This window comes from Motacilla alba, chromosome 21 (assembly GCF_015832195.1).
Source record: "Motacilla alba alba isolate MOTALB_02 chromosome 21, Motacilla_alba_V1.0_pri, whole genome shotgun sequence".
Classification (NCBI taxonomy): Eukaryota; Metazoa; Chordata; class Aves; order Passeriformes; family Motacillidae; genus Motacilla; species Motacilla alba.
The window spans coordinates 2,817,567-2,836,211 of NC_052036.1; the positions used below are offsets into that span (position 1 = coordinate 2,817,567).

General features: G+C 48.1%; 1 protein-coding gene across 3 annotated transcripts in view; it reads right to left on the bottom strand.

The window, feature by feature from the left end:
- Nucleotides 1–13,697, bottom strand: part of MMEL1 (membrane metalloendopeptidase like 1) — a 30,650-nt gene extending 16,953 nt beyond the window's left edge. The window contains exons 1-4 of one of the 3 annotated variants that reach the window (XM_038159982.1): nt 13,560–13,697; nt 7,558–7,721; nt 832–891; nt 82–243 (exon numbers count right to left, since the gene is read on the bottom strand). In XM_038159982.1, the coding sequence (XP_038015910.1) occupies nt 82–243; nt 832–891; nt 7,558–7,711 (376 nt within the window). In that variant the 5' untranslated portion in view covers nt 7,712–7,721; nt 13,560–13,697. Of the gene's footprint in view, nt 1–81; nt 244–831; nt 892–7,557; nt 7,722–7,845; nt 8,737–13,559 lie in introns of those variants that run through there. The other 2 variants (XM_038159981.1, XM_038159980.1) reach the window with 2 other exon arrangements.
- Between the last annotated feature and the right edge of the window lie 4,948 nt (nt 13,698–18,645).

The window sequence follows — 18,645 nt, forward strand, 5'->3', positions numbered from 1 at the left end:
CAAGTTTATTTCTCTGTGTGTGTGGAGTGAGGAACCTCTGAGATAAGCACAGGTGCTGGGGATGGAGCAGCTCATCCCTACCTTTGAGGATGATCTCCAGCTCGTCCCTCAGGATGTCAAAGATGCTGTATCTGGAGCTGGTCTCTGGGATCACATGCCTGTTCAGCCAGCCTCCACAGGCATACTGGTAGAAGTCCTGGCATGGGTCAGCTGTGGGGTCCATGTTCTGGATGATCCTGGCAGCTGGGCAGCAAAAGGGGAGAGCTGAATTCTACAGACTGCCTAGGAATCTCTGGGACTGCTGAAAACTCTCAAGGATCTGCTTGGCAAGACTCATTCCCATATACTATGACTCGAGGAATCCTATTTTCTGCTTAGAAACGGATCTGAGTGGCAGAAGAGTTGTCCCACAGCACGAGGCCTTGCAGGGCAGAGTGCCCAGTGCTCCCTTGGGCTCCAGTTTAGGCACTGCCCAAGAAACCAGTGCTCCCAGGGGGCTGTTGGGATCATCTGTGCTGGAGTCTCACCTCTCTTGAGGTGTAGATACCCCAAATAAGAAGGTAAAAGAGAAAATTCAGTCCAAAGGGAATTTTATTCTGCTGATAGATAGAGATTGTGATGGTCAGTCCATGGCCTTGTGGCTCAGAGCCAGAGCTCTTGGCCACACCGGCAATTTCCCTGTGCCTCTTATGAAGGATATTCCTTACCCAAGGGAAAATCTCATTCCTTTTCATCTACTGCAGCCTTAAACTCTGAATTATCTCTTTTTTGGGTTCAGTAACAGCTCATAAAGCCTCCCCTCTGCAGCAGTAATTCCCAACACCCCATTACCTGCTGTCACACACCCAGGGGTGGTGCAGATGTTGCCCGAGTTGGTGCCATAGTGGGAGCCTGCAGGGAGAGGAGAAAAGCAGATGGAATGACTTGTTTTGGAAGGGAATTGCTCCCAGAGTCACTCACCAGAGCCCAACCCCAGTGACAGCTCTGCTTGGTTTGAGAGCAGGAGAGTGAATGGTGGTGGCTGTCAAAGACATCAGATGACAACTGTGAAGAAATCTGGGGATTTTTGAGGAAAATTTATTGGCAGCAGCACTACAACAGTCTTGACAGTGAGTTTTATCTCTCCTGGAAGGAGAATAAGACCATCTTTTCTACCTGCTAACTGCCTCCACAGCCTACTCAAAGTGTGGGATCCTTTTTTAGATAATCTATTAAAATGCTCTGAGCATCTTCAAAGTCACTGAGACTGAGAGGTTTAAACAGGGGGCAAAAAGCCCAGAGCTGGGTAAGTGCTGCCACACTGCTCTGAGTCACCAGGATCCAATTTAGGAAAAGAAATGGCTTTAATTTCTGCAGGTATTTGTGTGCTGGGGAGGGGCAGCCTGTCACAGGCGTGTTTCACAATTTCCTGTGGCCTTGCTGCTCCTCTGAGAGCAGTTGTCCCTAATTTGGAATTTTCAGTGCAGGGATAAGGAGACTCCGGACCTGTGTTCAAATTTGTTCTGCCTTGAGTTCAGCATGGGAAAGGCCACTGCAGTCCTGCTCTCGGCTGTTCATTTTCTATTTCTGAGCGCTTGGTTTGTGAAGTTGTCTCTCTTTGGGCAGAAGAAGCCCAAAAAGCCATGCACACAGATCATTTTGGATGCTGAGTATTCAAGTGAAGGCTCTTGTGATGCTGGGCAGGTGTCAGGTCCCTCCCTGAGCTGTCCCTGCAGAGCTGCACTGGGAGGGACCTGAGGGCCTTGGCCCTGGGAGAAGGAAATTCATTTTGCTGCTTGAATTTCCCATTTGAGAAACTGGACGCCTTGCTTTTCTACCCACTTCTGTCAAATAGGCAACGATGTGGTTCCAATCTGAAAAACAAAGGTTCTTTCCAGTAGATTTAGCCATTTTGAAGCTTTGTTTTTGATCCTTGTTTGCAGAAAAGAGTTACTAAAAAAACCGCTTTCAATGCAAGTAAGTGCTTTACATGAGAGCAAACAAGATTGCAGTAATTCAGAGGGAAATAAAACAGTGGGGGAGAAAAGAGGGCTTTGAAGTTCATCACTGGAAGCGACATAAAAAGCCCCCACTGTGCTGGGGAATGTTCAGGGCTCAGCTGAGCGTGGCCGTGCTGGGTGGGAGCACATCTGCAAGAGAAAAATGAAAAATTCTGTGTCCTGCCCTGAATTTGGGCTGTCCTGCCCAAATTCTGTGTCTGACAACCTGATCAGGGGAGGAGCAAAATACCTGGAACAATGGGAAGCTTCATAGAGATAGTTAAATTTTTCATTTTTTCCCTTTTTTTTCTTATTTCTTTTTCTTTTTTTTGGTGTTTGTTTCAGCATTTGTTGGGATTTTTTTTGCGCGCCAAATTTTTGGAATTTCTTAAACCCTCTCATAATTAAAAAAAAAAGGCAAAAAAAATCAAACCTAAAAGCCCAGGGAATCTCCAAGGGGGAAATAAAATACTTGGAGGAAAAGAGATGAGTAGTTCAAGGGCAGAAGGAAAGGAGCAATAGCAAAGAGCAACGTGAGGATGAAATAATTGCACTACAAGAATTTTGTAGTACAATCTCTCAAATTTCCTGGAAACAACTTCTCATTGTTTCCCAGGGACCAGGCAGGACTGAAATGGATTATTTATTTATTTATTTATTTAATTATTTATTTTGAATCAAAGCTTCTCTCTTTACTATAACCTGATAAAGTCAGGGAAATGCCCGTGGAAGAGATCTCAGTTTACCTCAAAAAGTCTCTCCTTTGTTTCTCCATCAATTCTGTTCTTTTGTTCCTCAGGACCTTCCCTGCCACAGGCTCTGGGCATGACCAGCTCTGCCCTCTTTGGCTTTGATCTTTGCTCACTCGACTGGAACTTTGTCACCTGCGCCTCCCACAAACTAGAAATGAACTTTAAATGCACCTTCTGAATTCTCAACAGTTCTGCCTTTTGTTTTCTAGAACAGCAGCTCGAGTTTTCAGCAGAAACACAGGTATTTCTTTATTATCTGAATTACTTTTCTAGAACAACAGCCCGAGTTTTCAGGTATTTCTTTATTATCTGAATTACTTTTCTAGAACAACAGCCCAAGTTTTCAGGTATTTCTCAATTTATCTCAATTACTTTTCTAGAACAACAGCTTGAGTTTTCAGCACAAGCACAGGTATTTCTCAATTTATCTCAATTACTTTTCTAGAACAACAGCCCAACTTTTCAGGTATTTCTCTATTTATCTGAATTAATTTTCTAGAAGAACAGCTTGAGTTTTCAGCAGAAACACAGGTATTTCTCAATTTATCTCAATCACTTTTCTAGAAGAAGAGCCCAAGTTTCCAGCACAAGCACAGATATTTCTCAATTTATCTCAATCACTTTTCTAGAAGAACAGCCCAAGTTTCCAGCACAAGCACAGGTATTTCTCTCTTTATTTTCCTCCCTGGTTAGGCTTTGCTGACAGGCTGAGTTACAGTGATAGAGGGGCTCCTGCTTGGGCATCCATTTCAGCCTGACACAGCAGCAGCAGAGAATTGATCAGGCAAGAGAAGCTTTAATGGAGATCAATGAAATGACCTGAGCTGTGGGACTGCTCCAAATGGAAGAAAATGAGGGAAATTAAGCACTCCAGAGGTGAACTGCTCACCTGAGAGCTGGCAGAGCTGGGACATGCCTCAGACCCCCTGGGGTCACTCCGGAGGATTTTATTGTCTTAATTTGGCCTCACAAGGAGCCACTGAGCCCTGTCCCATTTCCTGGCCAGCAGCAGGAGCAGAAAATCACTTGTGGCATCTCTGGGTGGCTGCAGCCCCTTCAGCAGCTCACCTTTGGAGGGGTGCTGCTTTTCAAACCCAAATTGCTTTCCCAGAGCCTTCAGCAGCTCCTTTTGGAGAGAACAAAAGCCAAGCCAAGCCTTCTGCAGGACTCTGGAGGACGCAGCTTGTGTTTGGTGTCTCCCCACTGTGCCTTTGGAGCAGCACAGATGGCCGGGGATGGCACACATGGAGACAATTAGAGCCACAGTTGTCACCAGGCACTCACATGGGAGCTTTTACCTCTCAGCACCTTCCCTTTTCTCAGATCTCCTCTGCACAAGTGCTGTTGGCACTGCAAGCTGCCCTTGGTGCTGTTGGAACAGCAATTTGCTCCCAGCAAACAGGGGAATTGCCAAATTCAGGTTTTCTGTCTCAGAGAGGGCTGCCTGTGCCAGGTGGCAGCGTCTTCACAAGGAGTGCAGGACACAAATGTTTGGTTTTATTCCACCTTCGCTAGGATTTCTTACCTATAACCACGTCTGAGCCAGAATTTGGTGTGAGAACCAGTAAGTTTTGTGTTTATTTGCCCGTTTTGCAGCCCTGCATGGCCGCTCACTCCCCATTACTGCTCTGCATTCATGTGGCTCCATCTGCCCAGGGCTGAGCAGAGCCCTGCCGCCCAAATGTCACCATGACTTGTGTGTTAGTGCCACTTGTTGAAATTCTGCATGTCCCCTGAATAGCTGGCTCGTTAGGGAAGCTTCCTGACGTCAGAGGACATTGGAGCAGCCGGGAAGGAGAGGAGCCAGAGCTCAGCCCAAGCTTGCCTCAGTTTTTAGTTTAGATTCTGCTCCTGCTCACCAGGCTCGTGTAAATCTGGTATTTAAGTGCACAGCAATCACATTCAGCACAGGAAATGCAGGAGGAAAATGTGGGGTTTTTTTTTGTTAAAAACCACCCCCAGAGCAAGGTGCTGCTTGGTTTGTGTTTCTGTTTGTTTGGAGCCTGCCTAAGCAGAGAGCAGAGGGCTGGGACCTTCCTGACAGCCAGCAGTGACAAGTGTGGGGATGCAGACACAAAACCAGCAGTGAACCTTCCTCCTCAGAGCCAGAAAGTCAAGGGAAATAACCAGAACTACAGGAGCAGCAGTTGGGTGAGGCTGGAAGCTGCTGGAGGAGCTGCTGAGTGATTTGATGTGTCAGCCACAGAGAGGCTGGAGATGTTCCTCAGGCTGTGACTTTCCAGCAAGGGAGGAGGTTTCGATTCAGGAAATCCTGAGAGGGAGCTGTGAAAAGGCTGCTGAGATGGGTGTGAGGGAAGGACTGAGAACATATCACCCAAATATTACATGATTCTTCCTATGTTTTCTTTCAGCTTGTTTAGATGAGGGTGTTTTTCGGGTCGGAAAAGTTCCTTGGATGTCAAAAATCCCCAAATTGTGTCCAGACCTCTGTAGCTGCACTGCTGTGAGAGTTTGAGTGTTTTAGTTGGCTGGGAACAGAGATAAAAATCCTAGTCAGCATTAACAGAACTCCAGGAATTATTGCTGTGCCCACAGGCCTGTTTCATGCACCACAGTGCTCTTCTGCAGGATATATACAAGCAGAAAAATATTCTCCCTGAACCACAAAGCCCAAACATGCCTCTAGAAATTAAAAAAAAAAAAAGTGAATGCAAAGCAGGACATGCAGTGCTTTAATTTTCTAATTTAATCCCTAATTACAAGCTAAACAAAATTATTTTAGAAGCCTGGGTTGTGTCATTCTGATCAAGGGTGTATCAAGGTGAAGCAAAAAATCTGAATCTGCTCTTAGTGAGCAATCCAGTGTCCCGTACACATCCCAAAATTAACATTTCCGTGGAATTAGCAGTAGAAGATTCCCAGGAGAACACTGTTGGTTGTATCACATGGAGGGTGCTCAGCCACACTGGCTTTTTCCTGCTGTTCTGTGGGATTTCTGTGGCGCAGCTCTGAGCCAGAGGTGCTTTTTCCCCATGGGGAAAAGGGATTTGAGGCTTTGCCTGAGCATTGGGAATGGGCTGAAGTGTGACAGCAAAACAGAGCTAAGGGGGGCACTGGGACAAAACTTTTCAAGACCAGAAAAAAAAAATAAAAAAGATATTTCTGCTGCAGGAAGAGTCTGAAGAGCTCTCATTGCCTCAGCTCTTGACCCAGGCAGTGCCTGTGGACAGTGCTCTGCGAGGATGGAGCTCCTGCTGCTCATCTCCCACCTGGGATCTCATCTCCCACCTGGAATTTCATTTCCCACCTGGGATCTCATCTCCCACCTGGAATTTCATTTCCCACCTGGAATTTCATCTCCCACCTGCAATTTCATCTCCCACCTGGAATCACCTGAAGCTGGTGGCTGCTCCAGCTGTGAGCTGGGATTGGGGACAGAGGCACAAAGCGGCTCCAGGGCACAGCTGGGCACACCTGGTGGGGTGTGAGGGCAGCAGAACATCAGCCCTGCACTCAGGGTCAGTCTGGGGAACACTTCCAGGGAAAGTTTAATTGCAGATATGAGCCTGAGAAAAATATTTAGCTTTTAGACCTGTTTTCTCACAGATAAGCCTTCCTTGGACACGTAGTGAGCACAGACTCTGTCTCTGCCTTTGGATGAGACCAGCACTTGGGCAAATGTAATTAATACCTGAATTCTGCATTGTCTGGAGCCAGCAAAGGATGTGGGGCAGATTTCTCAAATCCTTTCTGCATGCAGGCAGCCAAACCCTGCCAAGCTCAAGGTTTGGTACAGAAACTCCTCCTCCAGGACCTGGCTCTGGGGAATTTCTTTCCTCTCCTCTCCTGAGCTAATAGAATAAACTTTCTGATGAACTTTATGGATACCAAACACTCAGATTTTGCCTGGTGTTCGAGTGCTGGTAGCAAAAGGAGTGAACAATAGCAAGGCTTTTCCCATGAATTATTGCTCAGGGTTGTGCAGTGTTTCACTCACAAGTGCTGAAAATGCAGCTCCCTGCAGCAGGGGAGACAGAGAAAGTGCATTTTGCTGCTGTGTTTTGCTCCAGTTTTGCTGCTCCCACTTTAACTTCATTCTCTAGTGTTTTAACAAAGCTCCCAATCCAAGAGACTTTAATGCAAGTGACAAACATGAGGCAGAGCTGCTCCCGAGCATTTGATGCTTCACAGGGTTTTAACGTGGGACTTTATACTTGCTGTGCCAGTGGGGAAACTTTGGTTTTACCAAGTGTGCTCTGCAGTTAAAATATTTAGGCAAAACACTTCAAAATAACGTGCCTCAATGTCAGGTTTCTGGCAAGATATTTGCATTCAAGTCACTGAAGCAAATCACACTTAGAGCTCCAACTGCCTGATGGAATATTTAAAAAGTCTCCTTTTCCTCAGCAGCAAGTTGCCTTTTTTTTTTTTTTTTCCCCAAGCTTTCACATTGTAATAAGCAATTTCCCCTTCAGGGAGATTCTTTTTAGAAGTGTTTTAAAGCAGCTGTTGCTTAAAAACCCTGGCAATAATGAATCTTGGCTTGTGCTTGGATAAAATGAGGAAATGTCAGTCCTCACACACAGACACACACCTTCCCTCTAAAACAGCACATCAGCTTTGTCAAAACAGCTCTGAGTCCAACATCAAATAAAAGCACAGAATCTTACGGAGCATAATTCAAAATTTAAGTAAAAGCCAACACAATCTCTGTGCCCAAGCTGGGAGCGAGGCAGAGAGAGCTCAGTCCCCCACAGAGGTGACCTCATGGTCTCCCTGTATTTTTGTTTTCATTTAGCTCTGAGAAAAAAGGACTTTTTCTGCTGTTTGCAGAGGGAAGGGGAAGATCATTCCCAGGTTCTTACCTCTGCTGCTGGCATAGAGGATCACCAGGGCGACGGCAGCACAAGTCATGAGGAGCAGCAGGACAGCCAGCCCGATGGCCACAAAGCTCCAGGGCTTCTTCCCAGATTTGGTCGATTTTTCCACAATATCCATTTGACTTTCTGATTTCCCCATTATTGTAACTCTAAATCGGGGAGGGGAGGGCGAGAAAGGGTTAACAGCACGGCTACATCAGGATAGGGAGAAAAAAAAAAAAAAAAGGAAGCAGAATAAAAGCAAAAGGAGCAAGAAAACTTCCAAATTATTACATGTATTTGTCCATTTGATTGTCCACAGATTTGCCAACCTCATTCTCCATCTCCAGTGCCTGGTGTCTGCCCTGGGGGGGGCTGTGCTGCCCCGGGCTCTCCGTGCTGCAGTGTCACAACTTCAGGAGCCTCTTTGGGAAGTCTGGAAAAGTCTCATGACCAGGTTGGGCAACTCCTTTCTCCCAGGCAGGGAAGGAGGGGGGCAAACTGCTGCCTTCCACTGCCCGCTCCCCGCTGCCTGAATAATCCCTCCGTGCGCTGGGCAGCTCGGCAGGGCTCTGGCATCAGGCAGGGAATCGAGCTGGGATCCTCGCAGTGCTCTGCAGGGCTCTGGCACCAGGCAGGGAATCGAGCTGGGATCCTCGCAGTGCTCTGAGCAGCTCGGCAGGGCTCTGGCACCAACCGGGAAGCTCGAGTGGGATCCTCGCAGTGCCCTGCAGGGCTCTGTCAGCAGGCAGGGATCCTCGCAGTGCCCTGGAGCAGCTCCCCAGGACTCTGTCAGCAGGCAGGGATCCTCGCAGTGCCCTGGAGCAGCTCCCCAGGGCTCTGTCACCAGGCAGGGAAGCCGGGCTGGGATCCTCGCAGGTGCCCGGGAGCGGCTCCGGGGGCAGCGGCGGCGCAGGACGGGCACAGCGGGCGGCTCCGGGCACAGCGGGCAGCTCCGGGAGGCTGCGGCTCGGCCAGGCTTCTCCGAGCCATGCTCAGGCTTGGGAGCTCAGCCCCGAGCCCTTGCCGGCTCCCGGGAGATGCTCCGGGGGAGGAGGGAGTGGGATGGGCTGGAGGCGCTCCGCGCCGCGGCGGCTTCTCCCGAGCTCCGCGGGGCTCTGTCAGCCCGGGATGCACCGGGATTGTGTTAGCCCTGAGCTCTACCCGGGTTTGTGTTATCCTCGGGGCTCTGTCAGCCCGGGATGCATCGGGATTGTGTTAGCCCTGAGTTCTACCCGGGATTGTGTTATCCCCGGGGTTCTGTTAGCCCAGAATGCACCGGGATTGTGTTAGCCCTGAGCTCTACCCGGGTTTGTGTTATCCTCGGGGCTCTGTCAGCCCGGGATGCATCGGGATTGTGTTAGCCCTGAGTTCTACCCGGGATTGTGTTATCCCCGGGGTTCTGTTAGCCCAGAATGCACCGGGATTGTGTTAGCCCTGAGCTCTACCCGGGTTTGTGTTATCCTCGGGGCTCTGTTAGCCCGGGATGCACCGGGATTGTGTTTGCCCTGAGTGCTACCCGGGATTGTGTTATCCCCGGGGTTCTGTTAGCCCGGAATGCACCGGGATTGTGTTATCTTTGGGGTTTTGTCAGCCCGGGATGCACTGGGATTGTGTTAGCCCTGAGTGCTACCCGGGATTCTGTTATCCTCGGGGTTCTGTTAGCCCGGAACGCCACCCGGGGTTCTGTTATCCCAGGATCCTGTTAGCCCGGAATGCCACCCAGGATTCTTTTATCCCGGGATGCCACCCGAGATTCTGTTATCCCTGAATTCCACCCGGGATTCTGTTACCCCTGGAATTCCCCCCAGGATCCTGTTATCCCTACGATGCCACCCAGGCTTCTGTTATCCCTGGATTTCCACCCGGGATTCTGTTACCCCTGCGATGCCACCCAGGCTTCTGTTATCCCTGAATTCCACCCGGAATCCCGTTATCCCTGGAGCCGCCCTGTTATTTGGCTCCAGCCCTCGTGGGGAGGTGGGAACCTGCTGGAGCTCTCCGGCTTCCCAGAGCGCCGGCAGCTTTGGGGTGGGATGAACGGGAGAAGCGTGGCAAACAGGCTGACTTATGGGTTGGTGCAGGCAGTGCACACAATTCCTGCATGGAAATCTGGCCGGGAACAGCTGGGACAGGCAGTAAAAGCAAGGGCAAAGCGGGTTTCCTTTGGGTTTTGCTTCACCCCGCTGCAGATGGGGCCGGGGAGGAGCATGCTGGGGCTGGGGGTGTTTTCCTCTCACTGCAGGATTTCACACGGCAGAAGTGCCAGGCTGTGCCTCTGCACTCCAAGTTTTGTGTGTGAGTTCAGGAGGGGGTGCTGGGGGCAGAGCAGGGGCTCCTTTGTGGCTGTTTGCTGGCAATGGACACCCAGCATCCCAAGAACGGGGAACAAGAAACACCAGCTCCTTCTGAGCTCCTTCTGCCAGGGGCCCAGGTCTCCTCTCCCAGTCAGCACTCTGCCTCAAAATCCCTGGGAGAACGTCCCTTTCATTTTTTTCTCCAGAGTCACGTTAACTCAGGCTCCTGGCAGCTGTGAGGGCAGCAATTCTCATCCCAGCAGCTGAGGAGGAGTAGGAGAACCCAGGGATGGGAAATGCACACGAGCTCGAGCAGCTCCTGGGTGTCCATATGGCAAACAGAAGGCAGGGGCACCTCTAAGGACAAATGTGTACATTTAATTAGGGTTTAAGGGAGCTCTCGTTTCTGTTTGCAGAAATTTCTGCAGCTAACAATGTTCGGTTTCCTGTATTTATGGGAATCTTCCTTGTTGTTGAGCAGTTTTACTCTTACTTTACAACTGAGCTGGCTCCGAGTAGGATCTACCTGGAGCTCTTAGAGTAGGATCTACCTGGTTGACATCCAGAAAACTGCACCAGGCAGGTGCCTCACAGGACTTAATGTGGCAATTTTTGTATATTTAATGTAGTTATTTTTGTACATTTCATGTGGTTATTCTCATAGATTTAATGTGGCATTTTTTATAGATTTAATGTAGTTAATTTTGTAGATTGAATATAGTTATTCTCATAGATTTTATGTAATTTTTTTAGATTTAATGTGGTTATTCTCATAGTTTTAATGTAGTTTTTCTCATAGATTAATATATTTATTCTTACACCATGGCTATAAGACACTGCAGGGTATTATTTTGCTCCTTTTGGAGGTGGAGAACTGAGGTGCCAAGAATCTAAGAGCTTTATTCCTTCTGCTGTGCCAAGTGAAAAAAAAACCAAAATAAACAACCCAACTCAAACAAACAACCCAACAATACTCAAGAAACCCCTTATTTTCTGTGTGAGGAGCACCAGCAACCCACAGTAAAGTGACTTATTTGCAGAATCATTAGTTTTGATTGTCTTGAGCAGCTTTGAGTGGTCACTGGAATGGAGCAATCCATCATCCTGGCAGTGCAGCAAGGTCCCTGTTCTGGTCGTTGCTTCGAGGGGGACAGAGCTGCTTTGGTTCCTGACAGTCTCACTCTCACCTTGGAGCCTCTGTGGCAAAGGCAGCTCCATGCTGGGAAGTGGGATGGGGTTGCTCGGTTATTTATTTTCCCCTAAATCTCACATTCAATTAAATTATTCATCATTTAATTGCTGCCTGCAGGAATTCTCATCTGCTGGTCCACCCCACCATGCGTTAGCCCTTTCATTTTACAAAAGAGCTTTTAAAAGCTTCATTCCTCTTTGCAATCTGGGAAGGTGAACACTGCTCTGGGGATTTCTTCTTCCAGAGATTGAGGAACTGTGGGGGTTTTCAGTTCTTGGAAAACATCCTCTCTCCCCAAAGCAATGCAGACACAAACCATATGAAGCAAGGAGGCCTTTGCTGTTTGGGTTGGGCCACCTTGAAAGGATTTTTTCCCTTTTTTGCTTACTTTGGAACTTTGCAGAGGAGGTTCTCCTGTTCCTGGAACTTGGAAGTGTAAAGAGCTCGTGGGGCAGGGTTACAGCTTGAAAAAACCTAAAATCAGGGATTTTTACCCTTGGATCCTGCAGGGATGGGCCTTGGGCAGCCAAGCCTCTTTGTGGGGTGTGTTTAGTGAGAACTCAGAGACCCCACATGTGAATATTTACTCCAAAAGGGCTTCCTCAGGCACGAGGCATCCCAAACTGCACAGAACTACTGCACACAGAGAGGGAGCAGCTCTGGGGTTTTATGCAGGGCTTTTCTTTTTGGGAAAAATTCTCAAGTCTGGGGGGAATTCAGGTGAGAGATTCCTGCCCTGGACAGCAAATTCTTGAGCTGGTGCTTCACCTGTCTGGGAGACAGCACTTGAATATTTTTGTCTTCGTATTTCCCCTGGAGAATCTGGAATAACTACCTGGGATGAGACTATTCAAGGATATTTTTGCCTTGCTCAGAAGTCTGGTTGGTGTGTCATAATTGCCACAATGTCAAGTTGACCTTCAACTCCTCCTTCTGAAGGAATTGATTCTGAAGATAGAAATTGTCAGGAGTTGTGTATTTTTTCCCCTCCTCCTGTGCTTGTTTTGCCACCAGTGATGTGACCCTCAAAAACTTTGTGCTTGTAAGAATGCATGAGAATATATAACCTAAAATTATATATATGCACCTGATATTATTATATGAGAATATATTGCCTACTTGAGTTGCCTGCCCTATTTTTGCAGTGTTAATTAGGGTTAATATTGATGGGCTTGAATGCTCTGGGTCACCTGAATAGATGATCCCGTGGCTGCTGCTCCCAGAAATCCAGGGAGTGGATGTGCAGTAGAGCAGTGATTTCCCAGCTGGAGCTCTGGGGCTCTCCTGCAGGAATTAAACAGCTCCACCAAATGTGAAAACAATTCCATGTCCTAAAGCAATCTGAGCCAAGCAGGACGTGGCAGCATCTTTAGTGGGATTTGTCTTAAGAGTTGTTGCCGTGGAAACAAGGTCTCCATCTCTATCTGGCACATCCCTATAGATATCCATCCATGTATATATCTATATCCACAACTATCTGAGATGTGAGGGAAATTCTCTTCCCTCTGGCTGTCAGGGTTTGTAGTTTGCCCTGAATCCTTTGCCTATGCATAAAAAAAAGAAAAAATAAAAAAGATTGGAAGCAGTTTTGTGGCAGTGGAAGTGCAATTCCTGCTCTGGAATCACCTGTGTGTGAAGTGCAGGTTAGAAATGATCAGCTCCCCTGTGTGAGGAGCAGCTCCAAAACTCCTCCAAGTCTGCTTAAAATCTCTTTTACTTTTTACCTTTCTGGTTTTAGTACAATAAAGAACCATGAGTCTGGAAAGAGAGCTGTTACCTGGTGTCATCTGAGTTTCAGTGTTCAGCTTACACAGATACAAAGATCTATTTCTTCTGTGTATATAAATGAATCTAAGCAGCAAAACTGAGCTGAACCAAGATTTATACTGCCTGTGTGAAACGGTCAGTTTAGTAACCAGAACAGTGTCCATTATTCCAGTCAAAATGCCAGCAAATGAGATTATTATTCACTTTTCACTTAAATACAGAAGGAGATCTGAAGCTATAGGGTGACAGTAAAACAAAAAAGCCCAACCCAGCAGCCTCTCCCTGGTGAATCAGCAGATGCCTGGCTCCAGGACAATGGCTGGATGTAGCCTGTGATTTATTGTGGCAGGGATGCTGCCCACAGAGGAGAACTCATTGTGCTCAGAAATAATGGGTTTGTCTCTGAGAGCCAGCAGAACCCTGTCATCTGTCAGCCAGCAGAAAAGAAATAAAGCTCAGCATTGAAAGATCTCCTTGGAGCAGGTTGGCTGCCAGCTGTGTGTGGTGGAAATAAGTCCTGGTAGAGGCAAAGCCGAAACAGTTTAGAATTGGGAAAACCTCGAAGTTTAGGTGATGTTTCAAAACTCTTCTCTTGCTCTCCCTTTAGAGAGGAGCATCCTTGGAGCACCCCCAGAATTAAAACCCACCAGACATCAGTGTCGTTATGCAGGGAAGGTACAGCAGCTCCTGCCCTGAGTTTCTGGATGCATTCACTGCAGAGACAAGCAGGTAAAAAGGTGAAGGTGTCTTACCTGGCTCCTGTGGAGGAGGTTTTTCAGCTGCAGAGGTGCCTCGAGCAGTTTCTGGGGTGGAACTGGGCTGTTTGTGTTTTCTGGCAGTCAGAAGGAAATGTTTATTCATGTTCCCGGCACTGAGCCCCTTGCAGGCTGTCCCCAGGAATGGTCTTTGCAAAGTGCTGTGCCCAAATCTCCCTCTCTCCCCCTCACTCACACGCAGGTGGCTCCCAATGCCCAATGAATTAAATGCTCTGAGACTTCTCAGGGATTTAACCCCTTCCAACACGTCTGAAATCACTTGGTTTTATGTCTAGACTGGAAATCAGGTTGTGTAGCAGGGCTGCCTTTAGGAGGACAAGGTGGTTTCCTTGCTTCTCAGCATTTGGAGAATTCTCCTCTATTACAGTAATTAATTCTTAGGAAAGTTCTCGTTTTCCATGAGGTGCTTTACCTTTTTCCCCAGGAGGTTTTTCTGGACTTCTGGAATGCAGTGTCTCATTTTCACACCCAATTTCAGTATTGTAATTATTTCAGTATTGCAATCATATTCTTAATGAAAAAAAACCCACTTCAAAATTACACGCACATGACTTGAAAGGTATAAAGGTATATTTTTTGCCTTGCTTTGCTGCATAGGAAGACAGATTCCAAACAAAATAAATCTCAGATATTTTACCTTAAATTATTTTCAGCTGTTCCATACTGCTTTTAAAAATGACAAGGAGATAATTCCCGTTTCCAAGGAAAGCTGTTCAGACTAGTTGAAAAGTTAGAGTATCTAACCCTAGTCCTGTATTTAAACACCAGGCACCTGTTATTTAATGCAGCACAGAAGTCCAAGCCATAAAATCCTCTTCAATAAATTATTACACTTCGTTTCAGCAAGACTGTGAAGTGCTGGATCATCAAAATCCTTATAAATATGCTTCATTTCCAGCAAAATTCCCATTTTCACCCAGCCCTTTATCTTTTCCTTGTGTTCCCACTGGCAATGAGGATGGGAGTGAAATCAGGGGCTTGGCATCCTTCAACCCTAGGGCTGAACTTGCCCCTGAGTGGCCAGTGAGTGTGAGGGGTGGCTGTGGCAGGAGCTGCAGGGCAGCAGGAGGCAGAGTCTGGTCAGCTCTGTCGTGTAACAGCTGCTGAAGGTGCCTCAAATCCAGAATCCCAGGCTGGTTTGGGTTGGAAGGGCCCTCTGGACATCACCAAGTCCAGCCCTCTGCCAAGGCAGGGTCACCTGGAGCAGGTGGCACAGGAGAGCATCCAGTGGGTTTGGAATTCTCCAGCCTGGGACACTCCACATCCTCTGGAAGCTGCTCCAGAGCTCTGCCACCTCCAGGGGAAAATGTTCTTCCTCAGGCTGAGGTGGAGCTTGTTGTGTTTTATTTTATGGCCATCACTCCTTGGATTTAGGATTGGGAATGGGCTCTGGGGTGCAGAGAGGTGCCTGGGTGCCCTCAGAGGAGGGTTTGGGTTCCAGGTATTGATGTGCTGGGAAGGCTCTGATGAAGGAGGAATGATGAGGAAGACTCTATTGATATCAGAAGGCTAATTAATTACTTTATTATACTCTATTATTCTATACATCTAAAACCAAATCTGCCAAGCACTCAACTACCCAAAATCTCATGGCTGTCAGCCAATAGTCCTGACAGAAACACACACTTGGCCCTGACAGGCCAAGGAAACAAAACACCATCACTCTGGGTAAACAATCTCCATATTGCATTCTGCTTTTGCACAAACACAGGCACAGCAAATGATAAGAATTGTTTTTCCTTTCTCTGAGCTTCAGAGAATGAGAAACCCAGAAATATTCTTGGGAAGAATTGTGCCTTGCTTTTCTCCGTGAAGAGAAATGGGGCTACATCCAGGTGCACCCCTGGCTGGAGTTTCCCAGCAGGGACAGTGGGTTCCCCTTGGAATGGCCAGCTCTGGGTGGCTCCTTGTGCAGCAAAGCCTCTGGGGCTCAGCCAGGCCGGCACAGGGGATCTGAATGTCTTCATTATTTCTCAAGGCTCGCCATTGTCAAAGGCAAACACAGAGCCTGCACCAGGGCTGGATCCTGTTGCTTTAGGACACGAAACAGAAAGACAGGATACTGGATTTTACAAGGTAAAAAAGAGACTTTTTCATTTCTGACTCCTACATTTATAGATTTCTAAAAGTGACAGTGGATTGGAGGGTGACAGTGCCACCTCTCCAATGGCACTGGACAAACCAACAGCCCATCAAATTTCTTTGCTTCTATAAAAGAATGCAAAACAATAGGTTATTTACATAAAGTGCATGAGAAAATTCGTTACAGGAATGTAAACATCAAAAGGTTTAGAAAAACTTAAAAAAAAACCAGGGCAACAGGATCCCACGGGATGCCCAGGAGATCTCCTGGTCCCTGCTGAGGGTCTGTGCCAGGGCAGCTGTGCCAATACCTGGGCACAGAGCAGGGGTGACCTCCAGCAGCAGCCCTGGCTGGGGACAGGGGCTGGGGGCAGGGGCTGGGGATAGGGACAGGGGCTGGGGACAGGGACTGGGGACAGGGACAGGGGCTGGGGACAGGGCCAGGGGCTGGGGACAGGGGCTGGGGACAGGGCCAGGGGCTGGGGACAGGGGCTGGGGACAGGGACAGGGGCTGGGGACAGGGGCTAGGGGCTGGGGACAGGGGCTGGGGACAGGGACAGGGGCCAGGGACAGGGACAGGGGCTGGGGACAGGGGCTGGGGACAGGGACAGGGGCTGGGGACAGGGGCTAGGGACAGGGGCTGGGGACAGGGGCTGGGGACAGGGGCTGGGGAGAGGGACAGGAGCTGGGGACAGGGGCTGGGGACAGGGACAGGGGCTGGGGACAGGGGACAGGGGCTGGGGCTGGGGAGAGGGACAGGGGCTGAGGACAGGGACAGGGGCTGGGGAGAGGGGCTGGGGAGAGGGACAGGGGCTGGAGAGAGGGACAGGGGCTGGGGACAGGGGCTGGGGACAGAGACAGGGCCCAGGGACAACGTGCAGCTCTTTGACAATAATGGAAAATGTACAAATAATGTCATCTTCAAAGCGCCGTGTACCCGGAACGAAGAGGAACCAACAAGCATCTGAAAGAGAGAATTATCCCCATGTTACAGATGAAAGGGAGTCACACAGAGAATCAAAGTCAAGATTAGATTAATAGACATTGATGCCAGAGGAGCTATTATGTCTTGTCTGGCATCTGGCAGAACAGAGCAGAGAATTTCACACAGATTGCTCCATTAAATCCCTAATCTCTGTTTGGGCTGAGGAAAGACCTCCAGAGCTGCCACAAAGACACTGCACCATCTTCAAATGAGTTACTTGTGGGGCACTACTGGATGTTCACATCCTATCCCAGTAGGAGTTTATTTTATTTCCTGCTGCCTCAGCTAATTTTGTTTGAATAATATTTTCAAGAGCCTCCCCCCTCCATATCACCTGAAATCTCCTTTGCATTTGTGCTCCCTCGAGGTGATTATTGAGTTGTTCTTTTCATGTGGGAGACGAGGGCCAAAAGGATGTTGGAGTGGGAAAAGTTTAATCTTGATAAAAGAATTCTTTTTTTTTCCAGTGAGAATAATCAATCACTGGAAGAGCCTCCCCAGGAACATGATAAGGCTCCCCTCACTGGAGGTTTATAAGATTTCCCAGGCTGGGCAGGGTGCTGGATAATCTTATCTAGGACCCCTTTCCCACTGGAGCTTGGCTCACATGACCTTTTGGTGTCCCTTACAACCTGGGCTGTTCCATGACTCTGTGTAAAAGCTTGTGTGCATAGGAACTAATGTAAGTGTGTGTTTAAAAGTTATGTTGGATCAGGTCCTGGGGCCCAAATCCAGCACCAGTCAGAGTGAATGTTCCCAGTTTCCCTGCTGAGAATGGTTTGGATCTTTCCAAATGACACAATCTATTCTGAACTGTCACTTCCGTGGCATTTTCCTCTACATCTGTGCTTGATGTGTGATTATCCTGCAGTTCATCAGGCAGGTTTATTAGGAGTCTTAATTGGATTGCATTAGCTGGCATTTAAGCCATCCAAGCCATTTGAGAATGCAATCAATTAAAACATCCAAGCACATTAATGGTGTGGACACGGGGCAATTTCTGTAGATGGCTAATTACCTGTTTACTTCAGGAAGCAGATCAAGAATGGCCAAACGATGCACGAGAAGAAAAGAAACAAGACTGCAAAAATCCTCTTGGCAAGGCTGCAAAAATCAGCACATGGCAAGGTATAATTGTTCCCATTGTTAAAGTCTACAGTGAGAGAACAAGCCCTGCACCGTGACAGGCACTCAGAGGTGTTCCCAATAATTTCAGATTTGAATGTGACTTCCAGGGAACAGATGGAGCGCATTACCAGTGCTGGAATGTCTTCTAACAGCACATCTGAGCTTTCTCAGCAATCAAGAAGCTCTCTGAGGTGGTCATTTCAAGTGGGGAAATGCTAATCCTTGTCAGTTTTCCATTTCATCCACTACTGATCTGGATCTGAGGCTGGGGCTCCGTGGGGACTCCAGGTCCCTCACTCTGGGTCACCCCAAGGAAGTTTTTGGTGTGGCAGCACCCACCTGGAGATGAGAGCACAAATGAGGGGGATAACAAAATGCAAACCAAAGGAATGGAATCATTAACATCCTCCTGTGCTTCCTGCTCCCTCCTACAACCCCCCCCGGCTTTACAGCTAAATTTTCTCATTTACTGGTGCAGTTCAGGAATGAGGCATGCAAACTGATGATGAGCTACTGCTCTTAATTTCCTTTAGAGTCCAGGGGGAAATTCTTATTCTCATTCATTCTCTGCAACTCCAGACTCTTTGGGGTTATGTAGGGAGAATACAAACACAAAAATGATCCGGTTGGCTGGTGACACACCTGAAGCCACAGCAGCTCTGGCACAGAACATGTCCCCTGTGGCTCTCAGGGACACAAGGGAGGCTTGCCAAGGTTTCCAGGAGGTCTTGGCCATGCATGTGGTGCCTAAGGTAGACTTTGGAAGTGAATTAATTGAAAATTACCTGGTTGCACACCTTAGAGGTGAAGGTTCCACACCTGTATTGAGGTGTGGGACCCAGAGGGTCCGTGGCACCAGGCTGTGAC